A 21574-nucleotide genomic window follows, 5' to 3' on the forward strand; every position below is an offset into this window, starting at 1 on the left:
GAAATCCTCTTTCAGTGCCTCTGTGCCTGTTTTCGTAGGCAGTTAGCCTCTGGTATGCGTGCCATTAGCGTTAGCCACACTTCTTGGCCTCTTTTCTTTTGGAAAGAATGATAAAAAAAAAGAAAAGAAAAAATATTATTATTATTTTTTTTATATTCGACTAAGAGGTTGGCCAGTCGACTACGGCTCCTTTCGACCGATTAGTCGACTAATCGATTAATAGGGGTCAGCCCTGATACATACACATACATACATACATACATACATACATACATACATACATACATACATACATACATACATACATACATACATACATACATACATACATACATACATACATACATACATACATACATACATACAGTACATACATACACACACATACATATATACATATCCTTTGTGCCTCCCTAGAACTGCTGACACTCATGGGGCTTAAGAGATGAAATGATGGATCATGTTTAAAGCCATATCATTTTAACTGTTTACTATTTAAAAAAAGAATTCCCCATGATTAACGTTTAAAGCCTAATCTCAAGATATCTGTAACAAATTACAAATATTTCCGAATTTTAACCACTTATATTCGTGTTTGTTTGATACTAAGTCCGTTTTTATTGAAAAAAAACGGAGAAGCGGCCATATTCATCATATATCTATACATTTTAGACACCATATTACAGCGTGTGAAAACTGGACAAAATCCCTGTGAATAAGAATCTGCCATTATAAAAAAGAAAGGTTGACTATTTCTGTCAGAAATAGCGGTCAGAAATAGCCGTTAGTAAGCGTTAGTAAGCACCGGTTATTACTAATATATTACTAAAAGGTATGTATTGTTTTATAGTGCATGCCTGGTGTAATTATTCTGTTTATTTATCGATATATGATGTGAAAATCAGGGAGGAGATATTATTTAATTTTTTTAGACTATTGTGTTTTTATTGCGTTTTTATTGCGGTTTTATTAACATGGAAGTGGATGGAATGAAAATGAACGCCAGGGTATCTCGTGTAACTTTTTTTTAGAGCGTTTCAAATCATAATCTTTTGACATAATGAAGATATATGTAAAATGAAGATATTACTTCATTATTTCATGAAATAATAATAAACACAGACACCGCTGTGGCTGTGCTCACACACACACACACAAAAATTCAAGAAAGACAGAATCGGTACCAGGGAGGCACAAAGGCACACAGAGGCACACACATACACACATATATACATACATACATACATACATACATACATACATACATACATACATACATACATACATATATACATACATACATACATACATACATACATACATACATACATACATACATACATACATACATACATACATACATACATACATACATACATACATACATACATACATACATACATACATACATACACACACATACACATATACATACATACATATACATACGGTACACACATATATACATACATGGCAATACATGGCAATACATGGCAATAAAAACAAATTACCAAGCAACATTAAAAAAAAAATTCATGGCTAGAGAGAGTGTTTATCATTTTAGAGGGACATTAGCTTTAAAGCAACCTACGGTACGTATAACCCTTAAAAGTATGTGCATTGCAGTTTGTGGGGTATCACTCTGGAATGGTCTGGATGCGAGTATAAAATTAAGCAAAAATATCAATACATTTAAAGGTAGCTATAAACAAGCACTTATGGACACATATAAGAGAGAGGAGCTTGAGCAGTAATGTGACTGCCTATTATTTTTTCTCATTTGGATATTTGGAAACTGTACTTTTATTTAATTTTTTATTATTTGTTATATTATTTTTATTTGTATTAAATTATAATGTCAAATATTGTAAGGAAGGGGCAGGGCTTGATAAGTTGTTTTACTTCCCCCTGTTCCTTCTCGAACACTTATTGTATGGAAATAGTCTTTGACTATTTACCTTTTTGTTTTTTAAACTTGTTTTATGTTTCTATGTTCGAGACAAATAAAAATCTAATCTAATCTAAAAATACATACATTCATACATGCACTTTACAGATTCTACAGATTTTATATTGATTATTATTTACTAGTATTGTTATCATTATTTTATATTAATTAGTTTAGTTTAGTTTAGACTTTATTTGAACAGGGACAACACACGTTAATGAACATGAAGTAAATGTGTGAGACAGTGTTAGCCAAAGCTCATTTTCAACTGTTAGCCATGGGCCTGATGTTAAAAAGCCACTGAAAAAGAAAGCATAATATCTATAGCATGCAAACATTTAAATAAGAACAGGTTAAAAACACATCATGCTAAATATGGGTACAATTTTGCTAAAGAGCACATTGACGACTTACAGTACATGTATGTTAGCAGACATGTACAAACATAAGCACAAATACTCTGTATGCAGACGAACAGACAGACATGTATGGCAGCACTTGCTGACATGTACAAACATAAGCATGTACAGACAATGTACAAACAATGATAAGACGTATTAGGTACACACGATCATACTACATGTAGGCAAGCAAGCAGACAGGCTTCTGAAGGGCTGTTGTGTTCACATGTGTACTTATTTCTTAAACCTTTTCTTAAACCCCTCCCACCCACTATACACAGACTTGGCTGACAGGAGGAGCATGTTCAGTGCTAGGCTCACACTACCTAAATGCAGCACTGAACGGCTGTTATTCTTATTTGTGACCTGTTCTGTCTAAATGTTTAATGTTGAGCGATTTGCAGTGTCAAATTTCCCTCGGGATAATAAAAGTATTTTTATTCTATTCTATTCTATTCTATTCTACTTTTCCTTTTGCTGTGAAGCACCTTGAGACCTTGAGATAAATTAAATGTATTTTGTGCCTAAATGATTTGTCCGCTCGTACGTCCCAAGTATTCTATGGATAGAAAAGAGCAACACTGGGGCGCTCCAGTAGCACACCACCACATAGACAGAGTCGCGAAGCGGTCGTCCCGGGTTCGTTTCCCAAAAAATAAAAGTTAAAAAAAAATAAAAAAAAAGGAGCAACACTACCACTCCTACCTGGGTCAGAGGTCGTGGAGCACAGCGTCCTGGACGGCAGCCCAGCCGCTGGACAGACAGAGAAGAGCTGCCCTCTCCTCCTCCAGGCTCCTCCCAGCGGACCCACCTGCCTGTGGAGAGAAAACAATTGATTGATTGAAAACTTTATTAACAGATTGCAGAATGGGTACAATACAGTGCGGCTCAATACACACAATTGTTAATTAAGGGGATGCAGACCAGAGAAAGACTTTCGTCTTGTTTACATCAGGGTCCCCCCCATTTTCAATTCATAGTGACATTTATGACATACACAACATACAGTACTGTTTATTTACAGACAGAGTTTCTAAAAGAGAATATATAGGGGGAGGAAACTGTACATTGTGGTTTTTTGGTTCGTTGGTTGACTTTTTTTTATTACATTGGATGCCATTTTGTCACAGGAAAGATTTGCCTCTAGGGTGTAACCCAGGTATGTAATTTCATCTTTCCTTGTGACAATATTGTCACCCACACGCTTAAAGATTAAAGCTGCTGTGAGTGGTATTTTCTGTTCAAATAAGTGTCTACATGTTAAAATAATATCTCTACATTCCGACAGCCACCACTGAGTCTTTGGTCAGCAACATGGGTCGCTCAGTCCCTCCACTCTGCAGTAAACAGTCATCACTGATATAGTGTCTGGTCAGTAACATGGGTCTCCCAGTCCCTCCACTCTGCAGTAAACAGTCATCACTGATATAGTGTCTGGTCAGTAACATGGGTCTCCCAGTCCCTCCACTCTGCAGTAAACAGCCATCACTGATATAGAGTGTCTGGTCAGTAACATGGGTCTCCCAGTCCCTCCACTCTGCAGTAAACAGCCATCACTGATATAGTGTCTGGTCAGTAACATGGGTCTCCCAGTCCCTCCACTCTGCAGTAAACAGCCATCACTGATATAGAGTGTCTGGTCAGTAACATGGGTCTCCCAGTCCCTCCTGCTCTGCAGTAAACAGCCATCACTGATATAGAGTGTCTGGTCAGTAACATGGGTCTCCCAGTCCCTCCACTCTGCAGTAAACAGCCATCACTGATATAGAGTGTCTGGTCAGTAACATGGGTCTCCCAGTCCCTCCACTCTGCAGTAAACAGCCATCACTGATATAGAGTGTCTGGTCAGTAACATGGGTCTCCCAGTCCCTCCACTCTGCAGTAAACAGCCATCACTGATATAGAGTGTCTGGTCAGTAACATGGGTCTCCCAGTCCCTCTGCTCTGCAGTAAACAGCCATCACTGATATAGAGTGTCTGGTCAGTAACATGGGTCTCCCAGTCCCTCCACTCTGCAGTAAACAGCCATCACTGATATAGAGTGTCTGGTCAGTAACATGGGTCTCCCAGTCCCTCCACTCTGCAGTAAACAGCCATCACTGATATAGAGTGTCTGGTCAGTAACATGGGTCTCCCAGTCCCTCCCTGTGTTTCCTGAGCAATTTACTTATTTATTTAAAGGGGAACTAAGTAAATTGCTCAGGAAACAGCTTGGGAAACACACTAAAAGGTCAGTTTAGAATGTGTCTGGTGCCAAAGTTTGAAAAGGTCTATACTTGATGACATCACAGGTTTGAATTGTACATTATAACTGCCGTTTGGAGATTAGGGAGAAGGTTGTCTCTTTTCACTAAAATGACTGGACTGGTTCTTAATTTGGACCTAGCTCTCCGTTAACAAGGCAGTTGCTCAAACCTACTGAAGACGCCTCGTTTTATGATCATATCATTAAGATCTCTTCTTGTGATGTTCCCTGGAGCAGCTATCGTCAGACTAACCACCGGCAGGTTGCAGCAGGTATACCTCCAAGCCACAACACACAACCAATCTTGCACTAGGACAAGATAATAGATGTGTTTCTTGTTTATAGAACACACCGCGTTCGAGCCAAATAGGAATACCAACTGAGTCACGTGACTAGGTTGCTCCCTACCTGCGCGAGCTGCTGCGCTAAAAGAATTCAAAGGGGCTCTATGGAGAATTGATTGATTGAATGAAAACTTTATTTAACAGATTGCAGAATGGGTACAATACAGTACAGCTCAATACACACAATTGTTGAGGGGATGCAGACCAGAGAAAGACGGTTGTCTTGTTTACATCAGGGTCCCCCATTTTCTATTCATCATGACATTTATTTCATACAGATATACAGATATATATCATGACATTTACGACATACAGATATACAGTACTGTTAAATCTGCCCCCTCCATCGAGTCTTTTAAATCAAAACTCAAAACCCACCTATATCGCCTGGCCTTCCCTGACTCACTTTGACTCTTGCCGTACTTGTTGACATGTTGTTCTGTTTTTCCTTTGTCTATCCGTTGATTTTATTTTTCAGTTTATTTTATACTTTTCTTTGTACTTAGCTTAGCTATGTGAAGCACTTTGGTTGACAAGCGTCATGTTTAAACGTGCTATATAAATAAATTTGATTGATTGATTGATTGATTGATTGATTGATTGATTGTTACATTTATGACATACAAGATATACAAATATACAGATTACCAGAGATCCTAACAGAAACTATATACATACGAGGGGGAGGAAACTGTACATTAGGAGGGGGTTGGGTGGGGGTGGGGGGGGGATTTGGACATTTTTACGGGGGCCAGTTTCGAATTGCAGCCTCCAGTAGGTGCTCTTTGAGGGCGTTTTTTTTTTTTTTTTTTTTCTCCATTTTTCCTCCGATTTTCTCCCATCCCAATGTTAGTCGTATGCCAATTCCCAGTCCCTTCCTGGTCGCTGCGCACTTACCCCCCACAGTCAGATCATCTGGGAGAGTGGAGGCTACCACGTGCTTCCTCCGACACACGTCCAGCCAATCACCGCTTCTTTTCACCTGGCAGCGCGGATTCTCATCGAGAGGGCGTAGCGTGTGGGAGGATCACACTATCCCCCTCAAGTCCTATCCGCGCTTAGCAGGCGCCCCGACCGAACTGTAGGAGTCGCTGTTTACAACGACCCGGACCCACCCCGCCAGCTTCTCCCACCCTCTAATACAGCCAATTGTATTAGTGCAGACGGCCAGCCAAGCTGGTGACAACCCCGGAGCTGTGAGCTGAATTCGAACAGGCGAATCCAGCTCACAGCTCCGGGGTTGGTGACGAACGCAATCTCCGCTCGGCCACCTAACCGCCCTTTGAGGGTGGTTTTTGAAGGAGGGTAGGGATTGACATTATTTTACAGCTGGGCGTTCCACATTGTGCAGTGAGCAACAACAACTGACCTGTGCAGTGAGCTCATCCTGCAAGGACCGGTGACTCTCGCTGCCGGGACGCTGTGACTTAACTCTGAAAAGCAAACACAGACACAGCATTCAGACACAGACACAGTATTCAGACACAGACACAGTATTCAGACACAGACACAGTATTCAGACACAGACACAGTATTCAAACACAGACACAGTATTCAAACACAGACACAGCATTCAGACACAGACACAGCATTCAGACACAGACACAGTATTCAGACACAGACACAGTATTCAAACACAGACACAGTATTCAGACACAGACACAGTATGGTGTGCAGTATTCTCTGTGTGAGTGGAATCTTAAATGGGTCAACAGGGTGCCATGGAATGCTCTGAAGTTAAAGAACAGTGTCTCTAGAATACTTAGTAGTTAATTCAGTGACCATCAATACAATCTCAGGATTGGTGGGAATAAAGTACGAGAAGACGTCAGATGTACGACGTCTTTCTTACGGGAGCCTTCTCTCCCATTTCAACTCAGAGGAACACAGAGAGATGAATCCGCCCGCCGTCAGGAAGACAGCCCGCTGATGCTGCCAGACAGTTACTTACCTCGTTGCCAAACAGAGCCACTCCATTTGCAGGACGCGTCCCGCCAGCGTCTCCTGAGAGCCCCCCCGCCCCTCCAGTACAGCCACATCCCTCTGCAGAGTCTGTGGGAGGATCAATAACAAGTGTAAGAGCCAAATCTTGAAAAGTCATATTTTGAATATATATCTGTATTTGATATATTTACTAGTTATTGCATAGAAAATGAGCAGTAGTTTAATTTGTAATGCTGTGGTATGCTATCATAAGCCATATTTATAATTTAGTTTCGAATTATTCTAAGAATTAATGATAAATGTAGTGTAGATGTGTTACTACGCATGTGTGAGAGTCTAGACATGCCGTGAACATGTATTGTCTAGTTAGTTGTGAGACAGTGTCCATGCCGTTAAGAAGCACATCACTTTTTGACCGTAGTACGTTGATCCTAGTCCGGTCTATATCCTATGAAGATTGATGTTGTCTATTCTGTGACTGCCCGAATGAAAGTGAAGAACCTTCAAACGTCTCCCTGGAGTCCGTGAGTGTACATCATAATTGTGGATACAGATTTGTGTTAGCCATTGGACACGAGTCTGAAACCTTTTTACTGCCCGCACTGAAAACGAAATGGTAAACGAAAGTCTAAAGAAATTCTGCCATTACAACAAGTAATAACAAATCAGGGGGCGACTTAAGGAACAGAGGGCCAACCTCAAGACCAGGGGGGGCCACCGTGCTTTTTCTGTCGCGGCCCCCCAGGCTGTGGAACAGTAGTATCCCTGCCTCAGTCCGTCTTCTTGCCCCCTCGATCGAGTCCTTTTTAATCCCAGCTCAAAACGTACCTTTATTCTCTAGCGTTTCCTTGATCCTGACCTGTACCTGACCTGTACCTCCCCACCTCCACTAGGCTCCTCGCCCCCTCGACAGATGCCTTCAAATCTAGGCTCAAAACCCACTTCATACCTACTAGCCTTTCCCGTTCACTGACTCATGCCCTGTTTTCCTGTGTGTGTTTGCCTGTGTGCCCTCCCGTAAAACGGTGTTGTGATTGTTGTCTATATGTATCTATCATGTACACAGTAAATTTCGCAGAGTAAATTTTACTCAAACTGAGTACATTTGACTCAAACTGAGTACATTTGACTCAAACTGAGTACATTTTTACTCAAACTGAGTACATTTGACTCAAACAAAATGTACTCAGTTTGAGTAAGAATTTACTCTGCAAAATGTACTATGTATCTAGTTCAGTTCAGTTCAGAGTTTTTATTTGCCACATGGAATAATACAATCATAGTTTCTTCATTAAAAAATCATAAATAGCCATTCCATGGACAAAAGGAGCAGGAAGAAGAATAAATCTTATAATTACCTGCCCCTTATTCCTAAACTAACATGTAGTTTCTTAATGGTCGGCGTATAACCTTATTTACACAAATAATCATTTATACCATTATAAAAGAAACACAATCCACAGTTAAACAAGAAAAATGTAAATAATAATAATAATGATAAAGAATAAAAAAGAAAAGAAAGAGAAGAGAAAAAAAAAGATCTCACTATTCAGATCACATTTAGATTTTCATACTGACTAAAATTTTTTTTTTTATACATTTTTTTGAATTGATAAACACTGTTACATCCCTTAAGCTCGCTATGGAGAGAATTCCATAACTTTACACCAATAACTGAAGGACACATCTGTTTAAGTGTGGTACGTGCAAACTGATGTTTAAAATTCTACCCTCTGTACAGCACTTTGGTTACATGTGTCATGTTAAATGTGCTATATAAATAAACATGAATGATTGATTGATTGATTGATTGATTGATTGATTACCTGAGCTATTGTATAATTTTCTTGTCTGTTCCATGTTGTATGACCTGTCTGTTCCCCCTATAGGAGTAGCCACACAGAAATACGACTCTCCACCGTCTACACCCTGTTGTGATGTCACTGTTTGTATGTTAAGGGTGGCCTGAATAGAATGGCCGCCCTAGGGGGCTTTGCTTTGGGATAGAGTCTACAGCTCACCTCGTTGCTCTAGTTTACATGCATGGTCTGCACCTTCCAGCCCCGGAGATTCATGTAAGGTCACACCTGTCGCCGTGAACCTGCAATGAAACATGATCCTGTAAGTATGGCACGGTACGGCAGACCAATGACCTCCAAAAGCCAAAAAGGGTAATAATTATACAGTAGCCATATTCACAGCTGTCAACAAATGTACAAAACATTAGTAGCATATTGCTATCATTCATGTTAATCGTTTACAAACCTATAAGAGCACAAGTATAGATGTAGACGTGGACGAATGAATGAATGAATGAAAACTTTATTTAACAGATTGCAGAATGGGTACAATACAGTACGGCTCAATACATACAATTGTTAAGGGGATGCAGACCAGAGAAAGACGTTTGTCTTGTTTCCATCAGGGTCCCCCGTTTTCAATTCATATAGACATTTATGACATACACAACATACATGACATTTATGGCATAGGGACATATAGGTATTTAGTACTGATACATTTGTGACATAAACGGTATTCAAATATACAGTACTGTTACCCCTAGATCCTGACAGAGTATATACATATGATGGGGAGGGGACTGTACATTAGGAGGGGGTGGGTGGGTGGGAGGGAAATATACATACGGCGGGGAGGGAATATATACATGCGGTGGGGAGGAGACTGTCTATTAGGAGGGGGTGGGTGGGTGGGAGAGAAATATACATACGGCGGGGAGGGAATATGCGGTGGGGAGGAGACTGTCTATTAGGAGGTGGTGGGGGTTTTGGGCATTTACGGTGGCCAGTTTCGAATTGCAGCCTCCCGTAGGTGCTCTTTAAGAGCGGTTTTGAATGTGGGTAGTGATTCACATTCCTTTACAGCTTTGGGTAGGGCGTTCCACATTGTTGTGGCATAATTGCCACACCCACAACAAGGAAACATATTTAATTAAAACTAATATCCTTCCTCTCCTCTTGTGACAGAAAGTCTAGTGTGATCTTGTCTGCTCTGAGCTAGTAGCTGCTCCACCTCCCAGCTGATGCACCTCTTTTTGACTCAGCTAGACAGAGGAGTTTTGAGTCACAGTAGATCCGACAGACAGGTCACGTTCCCTGTAGCCCCGCAGTTCACAAAGCACTCAAACACATCCACTAAAAATCCTCCGTGACATGATGGGTATAGAGACAGTATTTTAGCAAACATTTCCATACTATACACATTGGAAAAATACAGAAATGAGTATTGAGGATAAACAAAGTTATGTTATATTGTGTATGTAGTGCTGTACTATATTCACTGCTGTCAAGTGAATCACGTTTTTTTTCTTTTCTTGTAATCTTTTAATATAAGTAAAAGTATATTCTATATTGTAATACACTAAATTATGTTATATCTAGTCAAATTAATGGAAGAACAAATATAAATGTAAGGGGGTAGGGATCAATAAGCTTAGCTTCCCTCTACTCCTTTTTTGGACATGTCTGCCAACCAAACACATTGCTCTTGACCTTTTGTTTATAATTCCTTATTTTATTTTAAAAAAAAATAATGTTTTTCTTTTAATGTTTTTTTAATTTGTTGCTATGATTGTTTGGTTCGACGGAACAAGATATCGTGAGTTGTTTGGAGAAATATGGAGAATAACATGTCCAAAAATAAACTTTTTCATTAATTCATTCATCATTTATACTCTTCTTCATCATCATCATAATCAATAACTACAATACGTTTAGAATATAACAGGTTGTCTTGTCCTGAAAGTTGTTTACAGTAAAGCTTCATGCTCAGGAGAAGTGAAACTAATAGTGCAGAAATTACACTTCTTACATTTACATTTACATTTAGTCATTTAGCTGAACGCTTTTATCCAAAGCGACTTACAAGTTCTGTACGACAGGCCATCAGGAAGGGCACAACTCTATCAGCTGAGTAACAATGTTCAAATGAACTTCTTCTAATGCCTATACTCCTTTCATGCAATATCCACCCCCACGGTCCCACCCCTAAAAACAATATGTTTGACGTGCTAAAAATATAAATAAATTCACTTTATTGCTATACTTTCCATTTTGCTGGTAAGGGTACACCTTGCTGCAAGATACTCCTGACCTGCAGACAGTGTGCTGTCATAAGTTTAACCTGTACAGTACTGTATTTGTAGATCTGGTATGTCATAAATGTATATATGTAGCAGTACTGTCTATCTGTATGTCATGTATGTCCTGATGAATTGAAAATGGGGGACCCTGATGTAAACAAGACGAAAGTCTTTCTCTGGTCTGCATCGTATTGAGCTGTAGCCTACTGTACTTACTGTACCCATTCTGCAATCTGCTCAATAAAGTTTCAATCAATCAATCAAACCTGCAGTGTCCTGACCTGACCTGAGATTATTGATCAACCGACTCGAATAAAGTAACGGGAATAATAATCGAGCAAAGAACGGTATTCCGTACTTGACGGGGGCGACATGTACAGTACGTTCAGTACTCAGGTCCAGCTGTTGCCTAATATCATTGAACTACTAAAACATAATCCACATGACCTATCCGCTCATATCAAGAGTTACACGTTTTGATCATCACATCCACAAGCTTTACCTGCTGCTATATTCCATACAGTAGGTTCATATTCCAGTCATCCCTCTGCCTCCGTGATTTCTACCTCTCTATCGATGTTCCTGATGACGTCAGCAGCAGACTGCGTGTTTGCTGCGTCAACAAGCCGGCTGCAATAAGTCTTTCTATTTCCGGCCTGAAATGGACCGGTGTTTTCAAAATAAATGTTTCCATTGCGAAGGGTTTTGATTGATTGATTGAATGAAAACTTTATTAACAGATTGCAGAATGGGTAAAATACAGTACAGCTCAATAGACACAATTGTTAAGGGGATGCAGACCAGAGAAAGACTTTCGTCTTGTTTACATCAGGGTCCCCCATTTTCAATTCATCAGGACATATATGACATACATGACATACAGATAGACAGTACTGCTACATCTATACATTTATGACATACCAGATTTGCAAATACAGTACTGTTTGTGATACAAAAAGAGTCCAGAAAAGAGTATATACATTTGACGTAAAAACTGTACATTGGGGGAGGTTGCGTAGGTGGGGTGGGTGGGGAGGGGGGGGGGGGGCTGTACATTGGAGGTGGTTCGTGGGTGGGGGGGGGGTCGGATATGGGGGTTTGGGTGGGGAACACTGTACAACTGTACAAGCAAAACTGTACATTGGAATATTGACAAAACCATACTTGGTCATTTACTGTACATTGGAGGGGGTTGGGTTAGGACATTTACATGGGCCAGTTTCGAATTGCAGTCTCCCGTCAAATCTTCTGCGTAAAATGTTGTTGAATTAACCCTTTCACTGCCGCACTGCCAAACGGTTAACCCTTTCACTGCGACAAACTACATTTTGTAAACAAGACTACAAACATCACAAAACAAACTGGTCAGACTTCTACTTGACCTTACCCCTAGAACCCACCTCACCCCTGCCCACTTTGACAACCTAGGATGGCTTATAGTAGACGACAGAGTACAGCAACTTGCAATGGGCCTGGTCTACAAGATACACTACACCACTAGATACCCATGTGCATGTCGAAATACTTCCCAAAGGTCAGTGAATACCACGATCACAACACCAGAGGGAGTTCCACAAATCATGTTCAACCCAGATTCGGCTCAAACAAGGGACTAAACATGTTTAGCAATTATGCCACATCAATGTGGAACGCCCTACCCACAGCCGTAAAATAATGTGAATCACTACCCACTTTCAAAACCACTCTCAAAGAGCACCTACGGGAGACTGCAATTCGAAACTGGCCCCTGTAAATGTCCTAACCCAACCCCCTCCAATGTACAATAAATGTCCTAACCCAATAATACACGAGACCCACTTCTTGGGACCAAGTACGGTTTCGTCGATAATCCAATGTACAGTTATATAATAATAGTTATATAATAAGACTATAATAGGGAGCAGGTATAAAATGTGAGTTTTCAGTGTGTAGTTTACTTTACTTGCTCATAGTATTCAAAAGTGTTTTATTGCCCATATTTATTGTAATGTATAATATAACTATATATAATAATATAACTACAGACCCTCATCTGCACCTTTGATCACACTGTTTACTTTCTCTTTCATTACATTCATTTCATTATATACCCATTACTTAATTTCACAATTCTCTTATATACTTTGATTCTATTGTCACCATATATGCATATACTGTATATGCCTACTACACATGTATTTATTGCTCCTACAAACACGGGAACTCTCTAACCCCTGCCCCCATCTCCGCATCTGGTGGTTGTCTTGTAGTGTTGGCCAAGGTGGTGGATGTCTCGGGGTGATGGCCAAGATCGCAGTGACTGTTCTACCCCCACATTGGTTATGTGCACCATTGAGGTCATGGATCAGCTTCATACCATCTTCTGTCCGACCTACAACGTCTAAACCATGCCTGTTCTAGTTCATTGCTGGGTTAAGTACTTATATTCTCTTCACATATATGCTTACTACATGTATCTATTCTATTCACATATATGCTTACTACATGTATCTATTCTATTCACATATAATGCTTACTACATGTATCTATTCTATTCACATATAATGCTTACTACATGTATCTATTCTATTCACATATAATGCTTACTACATGTATCTATTCTATTCACATATAATGCTTACTACATGTATCTATTCTATTCACATATAATGCTTACTACATGTATCTATTCTATTCACATATAATGCTTACTACATGTATCTATTGCTATGTCCGCCCATCACAAACACGCAAACTGTCTAACGCCTGTCCCCGTCTCCCTGTGAGTGGATGTCTCGTGGTGATGACCGGAGTGGTGGACGTTCCGTGGTGATGGCCGGGAGGATGCGACCCTCAAATGGATCCGTCATCAGCTCTATTTTCAATCTTTCAAAATGTTCTTATGTACCCCAGTTGCTATTGCATGTACTTATTTGTGTTTCATTACACGTATATATGTACACACTTACCAACTGTTTCGCCTGTTTTACAGCAACACTACTATCACCGACATCTAAGAAGAGAGATCCCCCCTTGAACGGCCCTTCTAAGGTTTCTCTCCTCCACATTGCCTGTGGTGCTTTTTTCCTATTGCTAGGTTTTTAGTGAGTTTTTCCTTACCTTCGCATGGGGTATGTCTGGGAGTGTTGCATTTATTTATTCATTTAATTATTTAACATTTTATTTTGGATTTCATGGTGTTTTTGTTTTGTTCTTGATTTATTGTGATGTTTCTTCTTGACTTGTTTAAAGAAGACGTGTCCGGCCTATGGGGACATTAACGTGCGTTGTGTTGTCGGGCCTTACAAATAAATTGCATTTGATTTGATTTGATTTATTGTTTAGACTGTTTATTTTTTTTATCTTTACTATAATTGTATTGCCCATATTTATGTATTTCAACTATTACCCTGCCCATACCTGTACCTCCCCTCCCCCCTCCCCTATGCTGCTATGACACCCGATTCTTCCCCAAGCACTTCAGCACTTTTATTCTGAAGACAACATTTCTTCACAGGATGTCTTATTTGAGCTTAATTAAGCTAGCTTGACATAGCTGCTATGGGCAATGCCCAAAAATTCAATGTGCAATAATATATAATTCTATGAATCAGTGCCACTGCCAACAAGCAATTCAAACACTATCGCCCCCTCCTCTGTTTACAAAAGCACACATTTATTGTACTTTAGATTTATTACAATAAATAAAGAAATCATGTATGTAAGTAAATTGCAAAGAAATCTTTGTCTTAATTTATTGATACCATGTTAAAATGAACCTGTCTTGACTTTTTTGTGTAGCATCCTTGATGTTTTCTGGAATCCTGTATTCTTTTAAATGTCAAATAAAATAAAAATAAAATAATGGGGTGGCAAGGTGGGGTCAATATTCTCCCTGGGATCCCAGAACTAAGGGACACCTCTGAGTATAATTAGCATAATCTCTCAAACAGTAGTTGTTGATGGAGATTTATTTCATGCATATGGGAAAAAAGACCTATAAAAAGGCCTATAATTGCCTATGCCCCTCTCTATATAAAAACTGACATGAAATATGTATGGTAAGTTTAGTAAGGTCATAAGTCTTTATTGGCATACCAGACACTTGCATTTCTGTACAGTGTAGTTTGGTTCAAAGAGACAGTGCAGTTTGGCTTAGAGATGAAATGATCAAGTCATTGGGTTCAACAGTCAGAGAAGGAACCGACACACAACGGGCCATAACACCCCAGATAAAAGATACAGTTAAGACTGGTTACGACAAATACAATAAACAAAACCAGTTCCAGTTAATTCTCTTTGGTTGTTCTCCAAGAATGATCTGAACCTCTACAGAGCGTTCCCCCGATGCATAATCTAAAGGAACATTTGGATAAAGCAACAAACCTGACGGAATGAAAACAGTAATAGTAAATAGTACTATTAATAATAATAGTAAACAGACGTAATAAGCTGTTTTCACGGCAGTACTGGACAAGGTGTGGACTCTATGACTCACGAGGATATAATAAATCATCTATCTTACATCAAATGGACTAACACAACAGTGTATACACACGGTACCGTATGTAATATAGGATGTAAACACGTATAAAAATAATCAAGATTAAAAGATAATTATTTCAACTAGGGTAGGATTTTTAATAGCCTATAGGCGTTAAAGATTTGATCACTGAAGTAGAAAAAATACACAGTATTATTATCTGTCTTAATCGTCCACTTCGAGGAAAAGCTTACTTTACAGACAAATATAAAACAAGTTAAAAAAAAACAATCTACAGGACAGACTTTCACAAACGGCAAATAAAGGCTCACAAGCTGCTAAGTTCAGTGACACTGCGACAAAAACACTGACAGAAAAGTGACGGACGGCTGAACGGGAGGTTAGCTTTCATACAGTAGTAAATAATGATCCAGTGATTAGAATTAAAGTCACTCACGTCCAGTCTTTCAAACAGACACAGTATCTCTCTCTCTCTCTCTCTCTCTCTCTCCAGTGCAACAGTAGAAGGTCCGCTCACACTTTGCGGTTTTTGCTAACATGGACAATGTTAAACACTCACGGTTTGTATTTGGTTCTTCTCTCTCTCTCTCTACGAGGGGTGTTCCGTCTCTCGTTTCAAACGGGATGCGACGACGTTATAGCTAAACGCTCCGAGAGAGAGAGAGGTGTATACGGTGTGGAACAATGCATGCGCCCCCCCCGGGTCTTGAATGGAGAACCGTAATCACACACCCCGTAATCACACCCCGCCGCCCCCCTAATCTCTAACATTTCCATGTCAACATTCCACACCATGGTGTGGTTTGTTGTCACTGAACCCGAGTCGTCTCTTTGTCTGTGGAGCCCCTCTCCGTCGCGCTGGTCTTCCTTTATACACCCGGGGGGGTTCGTTTAGAGTCCCAGAGTGTTTGAGGAAAAAAAAAAAAAAAAAGGAAAAACAAGGCATGTTTATTTTATTATTATTGATGAGATGCATCTTCTCTGCTCGTGGAGCAGGTCAGAGTTTGTGTCCGGTTCCTGTAGCAGCAGTATATGGACCGACCGTGTGAAAACAAAAAACAATCAGAAGATGAACTTCCCATAATGACAGCGGTTGTTGTTGTTGTTGTTCTTCTTCTTCTTCTTCTTCTGTGCACAGAACAGAGTCTCCAGGCAGGAGGAGAGTGGGGGGGTCAGGAGTCGCGAGCCTCTGTGTTGTGGAGGGCCCGGGCCGAGTGGGGGGGGGGCTACCGCATGGACTTGACCTTGTAGCGGAGGACGAGGTAGGTGGCGAAGCGCAGGATGAAGAAGAAGATGCCCAGGACGATGAAGTCCATGTAGAGCTTGGCGTCCTCCACGTCCAGCAGCTGCAGGACCTCCATGGGCTGCTGGAACTTGCACACCGAGTCCCCGGGGCACGCCAGCTCCGAGCGGTTCATCCCGTAGATGGACAGGATCACGCCCTCGAAGCCGTACCTGGAGGGGGGGGGGGGGGGGCACCAACACCACCACAATTAGTGAGAGTTGAAATAACGACGGGAGTTTCGGTTTCAGTTTATTCAGTTTAAAAAGGACAGTACTACACATTAATAAACATTTCTGTAAATGTGTCAGTTTGAGCCAGCTGGCTAATTCGCAACTGTATAGTCCTTTTGGCAAGATGTTATAAGACCGACCATACACCTAGAGAACAGAAGCATTAAAAGTAAAACACAGTATTTACAATACAATCCAAGCAATAATAAAAATACACAATGAACTGATTCAAAGTGATCACATGTTTGATTGGTTAACAACCAGGTATTGAGTTTTTTCTGTAAAGGTGTGGTAGGCGGCACAGTGTCTTAATTCAGTTGGTAGGATGTTCCAGAACTGAGTGGCTCTGACTGCAAAACAGGACTGACTGAAGGAGCTGGACCTAAACGGCACAGTACAGTCCCCCCTCTGGGTAGATCTGGACCTAAACAGCACAGTACAGTCCCCTCTCTGGGTAGATCTGGACCTAAACGGCACAGTGCAGTCCCCTCTCTGGGTAGATCTGGACCTAAACGGCACCACAGTACAGTCCCCTCTCTGGGTAGATCTGGACCTAAACGGCACAGTGCAGTCCCCTCTCTGGGTAGATCTGGACCTAAACAGCACCACAGTACAGTCCCCTCTCTGGGTAGATCTGGACCTAAACAGCACAGTACAGTCCCCTCTCTGAGTAGATCTCGACCTAAACAGCACAGTACAGTCCCCTCTCTGGATAGAGCTGGACCTAAACGGCACCACAGTACAGTCTCCTCTCTGGGTAGATCTGGACCTAAACGGCACAGTACAGTCCCCTCTCTGGATAGAGCTGGACCTAAACGGCACCACAGTACAGTCCCCTCTCTGGGTAGAGCTGGACCTAAACGGCACAGTACAGTCCCCTCTCTGGGTAGATCTGGACCTAAACGGCACCACAGTACAGTCCCCTCTCTGGGTAGAGCTGGACCTAAACGGCACAGTACAGTCCCCTCTCTGGGTAGATCTGGACCTAAACGGCACAGTACAGTCCCCTCTCTGGGTAGAGCTGGACCTAAACGGCACCACAGTACAGTCCCCTCTCTGGGGAGATCTGGACCTAAACGGCACCACAGTACAGTCCCCTCTCTGGGTAGATCTGGACCTAAACGACACAGTACAGTCCCCTCTCTGGGTAGATCTGGACCTAAACACCACAGTACAGTCCCCTCTCTGGGTAGAGCTGGACCTAAACGGCACAGTACAGTTCCCTCTCTGGGTACACTGTAAGAAAAAAAGCTGCAAGAAAACGGTAAATGTCTGGCATCAATGGTTGCCAAATACTTACTCTCAAATTACTGTAAAATCAAATACATTTACAGATTACAACTTTTATTTAATGGTTAATATTTTTGATAAAGGGTAATTTACTGTATTTGTATGGTATTTACACTTAAAGTAGACAAACAAAAGTAATCTGTAAAATAATACAGTGAATTTCCAGTGAAAAAACATTTATTTGTTTACAGTGTAGATCTTGTGGACCTATTATGAGATGTTTTTTGTTTGATAAAAGTACTAAGAGGTGGAGGGGCCTTGCCATTTAAGATCTGGAACAGTAGGCAGGCATCAGTGTATTTTGTCAGGTTTTCCCAGCTGAGGATTCTGACGAGTGTCTGATGATTACGCTATTAGAACTCTGTACATACATCAGATTAGCACTGCACTACTAAACTATGTGATTTAATGCTCCATCTATGTCTTACCTTGATTTTGTCTATTTTGCTGCTATCTATTTCATGCTAGTTTTATACTTTTATTATTATTTTTTTATTTCACCTTTATTTCACCAGGTAAGAAGCTTGAGCTCAAATAGCTCTTTTTCGAAACACCTGACATAGAACAACAACAAAGTTAAAGTCAAGAACAATCATACAGGACAGTCAATGAGACAAAGGACAGAAAGAGAAAGATAAAAAGAGCAAGCAGCAGTCCGGGAGAGCAAATGCTTAACCTGAGAAGCATTTGCACACTCCCATATCGGTCATTAACTCAATGGCGACCAACAATGATTATATACGTGTTTGGCCGACAACCGCTGAGCGCCAACCACGTATATATACATTATTTGATCGTTTCTCCTTTTTTTCGATTTTAATATCCTATACAATGTCAGGGCCCGTATGTTGCCGGTAGAAGGCATACTGCGACGCAGAGGGTGCAGTACCGGCCATATCCTCCCAGGTGGCGGTATAGAGCACCCTATGAAACCTTGTATCTTGGCCTGTGCGTCGATCAAATGTCTCCGTTGTTTTTTTTTGTGCAAGCTGAGCGGTTGTAACGGTCCGAGTGAGAAGAATCAAATGCTCCCGATGCATGATGTGTGGTGGATTATGTTGGTGACACGATGGACATCAATACTTGGAATCACGATCAGATAATTGGAATATTCTTTTTGGGGTACATCCTAGTCAAGGTAAGGGCTATATGATAACAATCTTGCATTGATCCAACCATGTCTTCATATCGATCCGAACATGTGTGTGTTACGCTACTCCACAACGTATGCCGTTGGTGACGATCAAAGCATAAACAAATGACCCCCCCCCTTTCATGCATTCATGATGAAACATAATTCCTATGATATAGATTTGATTTGAGAATAATAGCGGGTCGAGGCAAGAAACGGCAACGGTTATAGTGTAATACACGCATAAGGCTATTCCTCAGCATTTCTGGAATTACCACGGTATAAAACGGGAATGTATGGATGCATTTATTTTTTTCACATATTGAACGATAGATACTCGATGTCAAATGGGCCATAGTATTGTATCCATAGCTATAATATAGAATATAGTTATAGCTCTACAAACAAGGTGACTCACTCCTATCTTTTAAAGTGTGGCAGTGCTACCACAGGGCCAAGGCTAATAGCTGGCAGTCAATGAGTTAAAAGGTCAGTAATTAGTGTTTTAAAAACTGCAAAGTAATAAAAGCCAGGGCCCTCATTTATCAACAGTTCTTAGAAAGTCTTCTACTTTCGTTCGTAAGCACAGAATTTAGAATGTGTGTACGCACAAAAAAAACGGGATTTATCACACGTGCGTACACAGGTCGTACGCACACCTGTCTTGATAAATATCACTTTGATCCTACGCTGGAGCTCGTGCACGGTTTTAAGTATTTGCATACCAGAACCGCCCCGATTATCCATATATGGTAATGAAACACCCCCATGGGATGTGAAATAATGGACTGACCCGAGGGAAGCGTGTATACGAGACAGGCTGACAGACATGTACACGTACGGTGATGTCGGATATGATATCTCAGACCATATTAACTAATAAAGACCGTGCTGGAATATGACTGCCTTTTTCCGGTTTGTTTGATTAATACCCAGGGATTAAAGTTCTCCTCAATTTTATTCCAAATCGCGACGGATTTTCCGTCAATTTTCTACCTGCTGCATATGATTTCTAGAGGCATACAATCTATTTTGATGTCAGTATTGGGTAGCCTATATAAACAATAATACGAGAGCATATACAAGAACAATGAATCTCACTGCCATGTATGATGTAGCCTATACGCCATGTGTATAGCCTGCCTATGTGATCAATAAAAACGCGAACTTGAATCCCATCATCATATTTACATAGTCTGTCCACTATGTTTATTACTTTGTTATTTCCCCCCCCTATCTATGTAAAGCGAACTTGCATGGGTCTCTTGAAAGGCGCTATATAAAATGAAGCTATTATTATTATTGTTATTATTATTATTATTATTATTATTATTATTATTATTATTATTATTATTATTATTATTATTATTATTATTATTATTATTATTATTTATTATTATTATTATTATTATTATTATTATTATTATTATTATTATTATTATTATTATTATTATTATTATTATTATTATCACGTCTGTGCGCGGACCTAACAAAAAAAAATACTGTCTTTTACTGTTAGTCTCAGTGAAGTTTCAACGGAGCGAGGTAATCTATTCTAACCAACAAATTGCGTTTATTATTATCATTATTACACCCAGTAGTACTGATTTATATATCTTCTACCCAGTTTAATCACCTGTATAGGCTACATTGTATTTTACAGTTTTTGGTCACATTTCCCTCGGGATGATTAAAGTATTTCTATTCTATTCTATATATTGCTGTTGCACTTTACTGCTACATTTGCACTCTGGTTGAATGCCAAACATCTTTTCATTGTACTGTACTTGTGCTGTATGATGACAAGCCATTTGAATCTAATCTAATGTAATCTAATCTAATCTAATGTAATCTAATTAGTGCTGTCAGGCGATTAAAAAAATGTATCTAATTAATTACAGGATTTGTAATTAATTAATCTAATTAATTGCATAACCATTTTATGCCCGATATTCTATATTCTATAATCATATTTCAAATTGCATGTGTCCGGATGGCAGAATTCAGTACTGTATCTACAAAACCTTCTGTTTAATCATCTTCTATCTATTAATTTGCTTAGATTTTTCAGGTCTGGTCAATTTGAGCATAGTGTTATTCACAGTCAAAGATAAAAAAAAATTAATTGATATTCTCATTTGGTTCATTACAATTTACTCAAGCCTAGTAA

At 40.1% G+C, this 21574-nt stretch overlaps 2 protein-coding genes across 2 annotated transcripts in view; both read right to left on the reverse strand.

The window, feature by feature from the left end:
• The window catches only part of nlrx1 (NLR family member X1), a 46099-nt gene extending 34543 nt beyond the window's left edge, over positions 1–11556 (reverse strand). Inside the window, exons 1-5 of the mRNA XM_084330650.1 lie at positions 11487–11556; positions 8904–8983; positions 6890–6990; positions 6308–6371; positions 3055–3164 (exon numbers count right to left, since the gene is read on the reverse strand). Coding sequence (XP_084186776.1) covers positions 3055–3164; positions 6308–6371; positions 6890–6977 — 262 coding nt within the window. The 5' untranslated portion in view covers positions 6978–6990; positions 8904–8983; positions 11487–11556. The remainder of the gene's footprint in view (positions 1–3054; positions 3165–6307; positions 6372–6889; positions 6991–8903; positions 8984–11486) is intronic.
• Positions 11557–15025: 3469 nt separating this feature from the next.
• abcg4b (ATP-binding cassette, sub-family G (WHITE), member 4b) overlaps positions 15026–21574 on the reverse strand; it is a 103774-nt gene continuing 97225 nt past the window's right edge. The window contains 1 exon segment of the mRNA XM_084330662.1: positions 15026–16922. Coding sequence (XP_084186788.1) covers positions 16694–16922 — 229 coding nt within the window. The 3' untranslated portion in view covers positions 15026–16693.

The sequence above is a fragment of the Notolepis coatsorum genome (assembly GCF_963971535.1).
Source record: "Notolepis coatsorum genome assembly, chromosome: 1".
In the NCBI taxonomy this organism is placed as follows: domain Eukaryota; kingdom Metazoa; phylum Chordata; class Actinopteri; order Aulopiformes; family Paralepididae; genus Notolepis; species Notolepis coatsorum.